At 37.3% G+C, this 9,561-nt stretch overlaps 1 protein-coding gene across 1 annotated transcript; it reads left to right on the top strand.

The window, feature by feature from the left end:
- Positions 1-3,337: 3,337 nt before the first annotated feature.
- LOC110576447 (olfactory receptor 56B4-like) lies at positions 3,338-9,185 on the top strand. The gene is given in 4 exon segments (XM_021685642.2): positions 3,338-3,366; positions 8,239-8,927; positions 8,930-9,019; positions 9,022-9,185. Coding segments are annotated over 4 exon segments (972 nt in total).
- The last annotated feature ends 376 nt before the right edge of the window (positions 9,186-9,561 follow it).

The following is a 9,561-nucleotide window of genomic DNA, read 5'->3' as shown; positions in this document are numbered from 1 at the left end:
TCCTGGTTTCAGCTCAGGTCATGATCTCAGGCTCCTGGGATCAACCCTGCATTGGGCTCTGTGCTCCGCAGGGAGTCGGCTTCAGGATTCTCTCTCTCTCTCTCTCCCCGCCTCTCGTTGTCACTCTGCCCCTCCCCCTGCTTGCTCTGTCTCTCCCTCGCTCTCCCTAAAGTAAATAAATCTTTTTTAAAAAAAAGAAATGATATAGAAACTAAAATAAATAAATAATATAACAGATCAATGAAACCAGGAGATAATTCTTTGAAAAAAAATCAATACAATTAATAAACCTCTAGCCAGACTTACCAAGAAAAAAAAAAGGGAAAGGACTAAAATATATAAAATCACAATGAGAAAGGAGAAATAACCAACACCACAGGAATACAAACAATTATAAAAGAATATGAAAACTCAGCAAATTTTCTATTTGCCAGCAAATTGGACAACCTAGAAGAAATGGAGAAATTTCTAGAAACATATAGACTACCAAAACTGAAACAGGAAGAAACAGAAAATTTGAACAGACTGATAACCAGCAAAGAAACTGAGTCAGTAATCAAAAAACCCCACAAACAAAAGTCCAGGTCCAGATGGCTTCACAGGTGAATTCTACAAAACATTTAAAGAAGAGTTAATACCTATTCTTCTCAAACTATTCCAAAAAAATAGAAAAGGAAGGAAAACTTCCAAATTCATTCTATGAGGCCAGCATTACCCTGATACCAAAACCAGATAAAGACTCCACTGAAAAAGAGAACTATATAGGTCAAAATCCCTGATGAACATAGATGCAAAAAATCCTCAAGAAAATACTAGCAAACCAAATTCAACAATGCATTAAAAAAAATCATTGACCACAATCAAGTGATTTATTCCTAAGTTGCAAGTGTGGTTCAATTCTCGCAAATCAATCAATGTAATACATCACATCAATAAGATAAAGGATAAGAACTATATGATCATTTCACTAGATGCAGAAAAAGCATTTGCCAAAGTCCAACATCCATTCATGATAAAAACCCTCAACAAAGGAGGTTTAGAGGGAACGTACCTAAACATAATAAAGACCATCTATGAGAAACCCATAGCTAACATCATCCTTAATGGGAAAAAATTGAGAGCTTTTCCCCTAAAGTCAGGAACAAAATAAGGATGTCCACTCTCACCACTTTTATCCAACATGGTACTAGAAAGCCCTAGCCACAGCTATCAGACAACGTAAAGACATAAAAAGCATCCAAATTGATAAGGAAGTTGTAAAACTTTCACTATTTGCAGATAACATGATACCATATACAGAAAACCTGAAAGAACAGCAACAACAAAAAATGAAAGACACCACCAAAAAACTGCTAGAGCTGATAAATGAATTCAGTAAACTCGCAGGATACAAAATCAATGTACAGAAATCTGTTGCATTTCTATACACCAATAATGAAGCAGCAGAAAAAGAAATTAAGAAAACAATACCATCTACAATTGCACCCAAAATAATAAAACACCTAGGAATAAATCTAACCAAAGAGGTGAAAGACCTATACTTTGAAAACTATAAAACACTGATGAAAGAAATTGAAGAGGACACAAAGAAATGGAAAGACATTCTATGCTCATGGATTGGAAGAACAAATATTGTTGAAATGTCTGTATTACCCAAAGTAGTCTATACATTTAATGTAATCTCTACCAAAATACCAACAGCATTTTTTACAGAACAAGAATAAACAATCCCAAAATTTGTATGAAACCACAAGACCCCAAACACCCAAAGCAACCCTGAAAAAGAAAAACAAGAAAGCTGGAGGCATCACAATTCTAGACTTCCAAGTTCTATTACAAAGCCATAGTGATCAAGACAGTATGGTACTAACACAAAAATAGACACATAGATCAATAGAGCAGAATGGAAAATCCATAAACAAACTCAAAATTATATGGTCAATTAATCTTCAACAAAGCAGAAAGAATATCCAATGGGAAAAAGACAGTCTCTTCACCAAATGGTGTTGGGAAAACTGGACAGCAAGATGCACAAGAATGAAACTGGACGACTTTCTAATACCAAACACAAAAATAAATTCAAAATGGATTTGAAAATGACATCTTCAATAAAGGGTTAGTATCAGGAGCGCCAAGTGGCTCAGTCATTAAGCGTCTGCCTTCAGTTCAGGTCATGATCTCGGGGTCTTGGGATCAAGCCCTGCATCAGGCTCCCTGCTCCACAGAGAGCCTGCTTCTCCCTCTCCCACTCCCACTGCTTGTGTTCCCTCTCGCTCTGTCTCTCTCTGTCAAATAAATAAATAAAATCTTTAAAAAAAATAAAATAACGAAACAACAAATGTTGGAGAGGTTGTGGAGAAAGGGGAACCCTCTTACACTGTTGGTGGGAATGCAAGTTGGTACAGCCACTTTGGAAAACAGTGTGGAGTTGCCTCAAAAATTTAAAAATAGAGCTACCCTATGACCCAGCAATTGCACTCCTGGGTATTTACCCCAAAGACACAGATGTAGTGAAAAGAAGGGCCATATGCACCCCAATGTTCATAGCAGCAATGTCCACAAGAGCCAAACTGTGGAAAGAGCCGAGATGCCCTTCAACAGATGAATGGATAAAGAAGATGTGGTCCATATATACAATGGAATATTACTCAGCCATCAGAAAGGATGACTACCCAACTTTTACATCAACATGGATGGGACTGGAGGAGATTATGCTAAGTGAAATAAGTCAAGCAGAGAAAGTCAATTATCATATGGTTTCACTTATTTGTGGAACATAAGGAATAGCATGGAGGACATGAGGAGAAGGAAGGGAAAAATGAAGGGGGGTGGGAATCAGAGGGAGAGTTGAACCATGAGAGACTATGGACTCTGAGAAACAAACTGAGGTTTTAGAGGGGAGGATGAGTTAGCCAAGTGATGGGTATTAAGGAGGTGACATACTGCATGGAGCACTGTGTGTTATATGAAAACAATGGATTGTGGATCACCACATCAAAAACTAATGATGTATTGTATGGTGACTAACATAACATAATAAAATTAAATTAAATTTAAAAATAAAATAAATAAAATAAAGGGTTAGTACCCAAATTACATAAAGAACTTATAAAACTCAACATCCAAAAAACAATTAATCCAATTTAAAAAATGGGCAGAAGACATGAACAGACATTTTTCCTAAGAAGACATAAAGACGACCAACAGACACATGAAAAATGCTCAACATCACTCATCATCAGGGAAATACAAATTAAAACTACAATGAGATATCACCTCTCATCTGTCAGAATGGCTAATATCAACAATACAAGAAACAGCAAGTGTTGGTGAGGATATGGCGAAAAAGGAACTAGTGCACTTTCGGTGGGAATGTAAACTGGTGCAGCCACTCTGGAAAACAGTATGAAGGTTCCTCAAAAAGTTAAAAATAGAGCTACCTTATGATCCAGCAATCACACTACTGGCTATTTACCCAAAGAATACAAGAACTAATTCAAGGGGATACATGCAACGCTATGTTTATAGCAGCATTATTTACAATAGTCAAGATACAGAAGCAACCCAAGCATCCTTCAATTGATGAATGGATAAAGAGGATGTGATATATATATTCTTTTTTATGGTTGAGTAATATATAATGGAATATTACTCAGCCATAAAAAAGAATGAAATCTTGCCATTTGCAACAACATGGATGGAGCTAGAGTATTATGCTAAGCAAAATAAGTCAGTCAGAGAAAGACAAATACCATATAATTTCACTCATATGTGAATTTAAGAAACAAAAGGGAAAAAATGAGAGAGAGAGAGAGAAATCAAGAAACAGACTCTTAATTATAGAGAACAAATGGATGATAACCAGAAGGGACGTGCATGGGCGGATGGGTTAAATAGGTGATGGGGATTAAGGAGTGTAGTTGTCATGATGAGCGTCAAGTGATATATGGAAGTGTTGAATTACTATATTGTACACCTGAAATTAATATAACACTGTATGTTAACTACCTGGAATTAAAATAAAATTTAAAAAAAGAAAAAGTAAATGGCTAACCTAAAAATTTTTAAAAGACAGAGGGACCACATAATAGTACTTTCCATGGGACTGGGGGCTGAGTATTTCTATTCCCTGAACCAGGCTTGACATATGTCTAAGATCACTGGGGGCCATTTGGGGCTATGGCAAAAAGACACCATGCCTTGGTTCACACAAGAAAAAAGATTACAGAGAGCCTCATGGAGGACCTAGGGAGTAGCCAAGAAGGTCTAGGGCAACTCTGTGCTCCAATCTGTGCAACTGCTCAGGCCCCAGGGGAGAGGAGAAGGTGTACTCCCAGCAACAAAGGCATAAAAGACAGGTGTAGCCAAGCGAATAGAAGCAGCCGTAGAAGGCAGTTCCACTTGGAAAGGGTCTCTACAGGACCTCCTAGCAGAGAGTAACCAGGGGTCAAAGGGAAGGAAGGGGAGGGGAGGGCACCGTTTTCTGGTTCTATGTTTCTAGCTCTGGGTTCTGGTTGCCCTGCCTCTCTTTCTCTGCATCTTTGGCTTTCTCACTTTGCTTCCTTCTTTTGATCCTTCTGACTTTGGCCCTCTTATTCCTCAAGACCTTCCCTAAAGAGACAAAAGCCTGAGGTCTGGCAAACAAGTGAGAAAAATGAGACTGAGCAATTCTCTGGACAGTAGAAACCCCTGCCTAACAAAAGAGCAACCAAAGGCTGCCTCTCGGAGCCTGACATTGGGGAGGCATGCTGTCAAAGCTGAAAGAATGGTGCCAACAGGAGATCCTCCCATTTAAGTTACGGATCCAAGATCCTGAAAAGAGATAGTGATTGAATTTACCCATTTCTGATTTTTTTTAACATCAAGAACTAGAAATAGGCATCAAATCATCAAAACTAATAGAGACCATTCATCAGAAAATCATTAGCCAGTGGCACACTGAAGGGAAAGTTCTAGAGATATTCTACTTCAAGTCCAGACCTAGACACAGATATTGACTATCACTGTTCCCTTATATTGTTTAGAAATGTATAAGGATTTTAATATGATGCAAAATAAAAACTTACAATAGTCAAACTTATCTAACTGTAGGAAATATATTCTTCTACCAAAAACAATGTGAAACAGAAAATTTACTAAAACACTATTAGCTTTGGAAAGCAATACTGTAAAAGAGCTATATTTTGGAAAGTGTCTTAAAAAACAATAGTCATCAGGAGTTTTCTTAGGTAACAGTAGCCAATTAGGAAATACAAAGAGGGGTGCCTGGGTGGCTCAGTCAGTTAAGCGGCTGCCTTCGGCTCAGGTCATGATCCCAGGGTCCTGGGATGGAGCCCCACATCAGGCGCCCTGCTCGGCGGGAAGCCTGCTTCTCCCTCTGCCTGCCACTTCCCCTGCTTGTGCTCTCTCTCTCTGTCAAATAAATAAATAAAATATTTTAAAAAAATAAAAGGAAATACAAAGAGAGACAAAAGTAATAATAGTAGAAAAAATTCAAAAATACCTACGACAAAAAAGGAAAAACATATAGATTTCTGAATGGAAAGAATCAATGGATAAAGACATCAATTCTTCCATAATTAATTTGTATTTTAATATATAATATTCCAAAGAATAGCATTTAAATTAACATTAATTTAAAACATTTTTGAAGTTGTTACTAAGAATCTCCCCTATTGTGTGGTAAATACATGATTCAATTGGTAATGACACTAAGAACGGAAAAGATTGTCCTGGGAGGCAGTGATCTTTGAATATAGGTTGTAATTTAATATGTGACCAAAAAAGGACGTTCAGAATAATGGGAAAAAAGAAGTCTCATTTATTGAATGATGCTGAAACAATTGTTTAACTATTAGTGGGGAGAAATTAGATACTTTTTCACTCCAAGTGAAATTTCAAATTCTTTTTTTTTTTAATTTATTTATTTTAGAGAGAGAGAGAATGGGATGGGGAGGGAGAGGCAGAAAGAGGAGAGAGAAACTCTCTCAATCTCACAACCCTGAGATCAGACCTGAGCCAAAACCAAGAGTCAGACACTCAACCGACTATGCCATCCAATCGCCCCTGAAATTTCAAATTTTTTTTAAAAATTAAGTTAAAATAGGGGCACCTGGGTGGCTCAGTCATTAAGCGTCTGCCTTCAGCTCAGGTCATGATCTCAGGGTGTGGGGTCGAGCCCCGCATTGGGTTCCCTGCTCGGCGGGAAGCCTGCTTCTCCCTCTCCCACTCCCCCTGTTTGTGTTCCCTCTCTCACTGTGTCCTTCTCTGTCAAATAAATAAAAAAAATCTTTTTAAAAAAATTAAATTAAAATAAATTTTCATAAAGAATATGCTATTAAATATTTATTAAAATACTGATTTTGCAGTATTAAAAGTTTAAAAGTCACAAAATAATATAAAAACTACAATTGTTATGACTATATAAAAGTTTGTGTATGCATGTGTGTAAATCATTTTTTAGAAAAGATAGATAGAATTTAATGGAAAATGAATTGAAGGAAGTATTTCCAGAAAATTCAACAGAGGTAATATCCTTAAGATATAATGAAATTAAAAAAAAAAAAGATAGCGTGAAATCCATACAAATTAATAAGGTTGTACTGTTAGACTCCACACCGAGCATTTGAAAAACATTATTTCATTTAATACTATGAGACAAGTTGCACATAAAGACAAAAGAGAAAATTAGTGAAGAAGCACATAAGTGGAAAATAAATCTTTGAAAATGTCAAAGTTCAAAAAAAAGAAAATGTCAAAGGTCACTCAACAGTCAAGTGAAAACTGAACCAAAATTGAAATATCAATTTTTACTTACTCTATTAATAAAGATTTTTAAATTAAAATTCCTAATTCAGGATGTGATGAAATGGATGGATATAGTAACATAAACACAATCCTGAGCAAACTCTGGGTATGTAAATATCTACAGTGTATGAAGCGACATTTCAGTATACATCAAGAGCATTTAAAATAGCCATATTCTCATACAGGGGCAGAATAACTTCTTGAAAAACAATTTGGCAATATCAATCAAAATCTTTCTTTTTCCATTTCACCCCCCAATTCACTCTTAGAAATTTTCCTATAAGCTTATACATATGCATAAAGATATATGAACAGTACATTTAGTACATCATTTTTTACAGTAACAAAATACTTGAAACAAATTGAATGTTAGAAGTTCTCATTAAATTATCAGATATCCATGTGGTAGAAAATCAGGTACTTAGCAGTGAGGCATATCTAGTTTGTGATATGGAGCAGTCTCAAGATAATTAAGAAAGAAAAGGAAAGGAAACAAAGGATAAAGGGTATGATGAGTATGCTAACATTTGCTTTTGTCTTTTATAAGAAAAATATAGGTAGATTCTTGTTCATACAAAAACTATCTCTGGAAGGATTCCTAACAGACTGGGTTACTGGCTGCATCTGGGGAAAAGGAAGGGATTTAGGAGACCCAAGCCCAGAAGTCTTACTGTCTGTTGTTTATATTTTTTATTTTATTTGACTTTTAACCATGTACATTTATAACACTTAAAATCAAAATATTACTGAAAATAAAATTCTAAGATGGCTATGTTCTTTGTATGTATCACTTTTGTATCATTTTAAAAACTCTACTTAAAGGAAATAATCTGAAAATAAGATAGTGGTGAGTAAATTATGGTACAGCCAAATTTAGAAATATAAAGCAGTCATCAAAATTAAGATTCTACATTGCTTTTAATGATACTGGAAAGCTGTGGTTTATTTATTTATCCATGTCATAAATTTTTACTGAGTGCCTATTTTATGTCCTAGAACACAATACTAAAATACAAAGGCAAGATACAACATTATCCTCATAAAATGATGTAAACTGCTTACTTAAATAGAAAATAGAAAAATGGAAGGAAACCAAATATTAGTATTTGTTATCTGTTGGTAAGAAGATTATTCTTGATATATACATTTGAACATGCTTACTAGATACACAGGTGGTAATGATAAATGGTTATTCCAAACTTTATGTTTAGAACAAATTTTGGCTTGTTTTATTACTCCCCTGTGGAATATTTCCAGGAGCAAAAAAAAAAGATGTTGAAGGTTATTCACACACAAAAGAAACTGGATCATTGGTGGGAGTCTGCATTATGAGGACCCCGAGCTGAACTTTCAAACGCAATCTTCTTCCTATTTCAGTTTTATGGACAGACACTGAGAACGGGGCACCCACACCACGAATACCTCCACTAGTGTTACCAACAGTTCCAGGCTCCAGATTTCCCAGTTCATCCTCATGGGGCTCCCAGGCATTCACACCTGGCAGCACTGGCTCTCCCTGCCCCTGGCTCCGCTCTACCTCTTAGCTCTTGGTGCCAACATCCTCATCATGATCACCATCCAATGTGAGGTCACGCCACACGTGCCTATGTACCATTTTCTGGGCATATTGGCCGTTGTGGACATGGGCCTGGCCACCACCATCATGCCGAAGATCCTGGCCATCTTCTGGTTTGATGTCAAGGCCATCAGCCTCCCTGAGTGTTTTGCTCAGATCTATGCCATCCATTGCTCCTTGTGCATGGAATCTGGTATCTTCCTCTTGATGGCTGTCGACAGATATGTAGCCATCTGTCACCCCCTTCGGTACCCCTCCATAGTCACCGAGGCTTTTGTGATCAAAGCCACACTGTCCATGGTGCTCAGGAATGGCCTGCTGACCATCCCAGTGCCTGTCCTGGCTGCCCAGCGACACCACTGCTCCAGGAATGAAACTGACCACTGCCTGTGCTCTAACTTGGGGGCCACCAGTCTGGCCTGTGATGACATCACTGTGAACAGATTTTACCAACTGATCTTAGCTTGGATCCCGATTGGCAGTGATATGGCTCTGGTGTTTTCTTCTTACGTGTTAATCTTTCACTCTGTGCTGAGGTTGAACTCACAGAAGCATTGTCGAAGGCTTTGGGTACCTGCAGCTCCCACCTCATCCTCATTCTCTTCTTCTACACAGGTATCATTGTGCTGTCTGTCACACACTTGCAGAGAAGAAGAGCCCCCTAATCCCTGTACTCCTTAATGTGCTGCACAATGTTATGCCCCCTGCACTCAATCCCATGGTCTATGCACTCAGGATGCAGGAGCTCAGATTGGGCTTCCAGAGACTGCTTGGGCTGAGTGAAGATACGTCCACTAAGTAACTCCAGCTTTACAAGGCATGCGTGGAAAGGACAGAGGTTTTAGATCTCACTAGACCTGGGTTGAAATCTGCCTTTATCTCTCACTAGGAAAAAAAATGGCCAATAAAATCATGAAAACTGTCAGTCTCACTGATCAAAATATGCATATGAAAATTACAATGAAATTTCCTGTTACCAAAGTAAGAATAGAAAAGTGAAATGTTCTTTCTTTTATTAATGTATTGTATCACATTGATTGATTTGCGGATGTTGAACCAACCTTGCAGCCCAGGGATAAATCCCACTTGGTCGTGGTGAATAATCCTTTTAATGTACTGTTGGATCCTATGGGCAAAAAAAAAAAAAGGAAAAGAAAAGAAAAGTGAAATGTTGCTGA

Source organism: Neomonachus schauinslandi, chromosome 11 (assembly GCF_002201575.2).
Source record: "Neomonachus schauinslandi chromosome 11, ASM220157v2, whole genome shotgun sequence".
In the NCBI taxonomy this organism is placed as follows: domain Eukaryota; kingdom Metazoa; phylum Chordata; class Mammalia; order Carnivora; family Phocidae; genus Neomonachus; species Neomonachus schauinslandi.
This window is presented reverse-complemented; position numbering and strand designations above follow the sequence as displayed.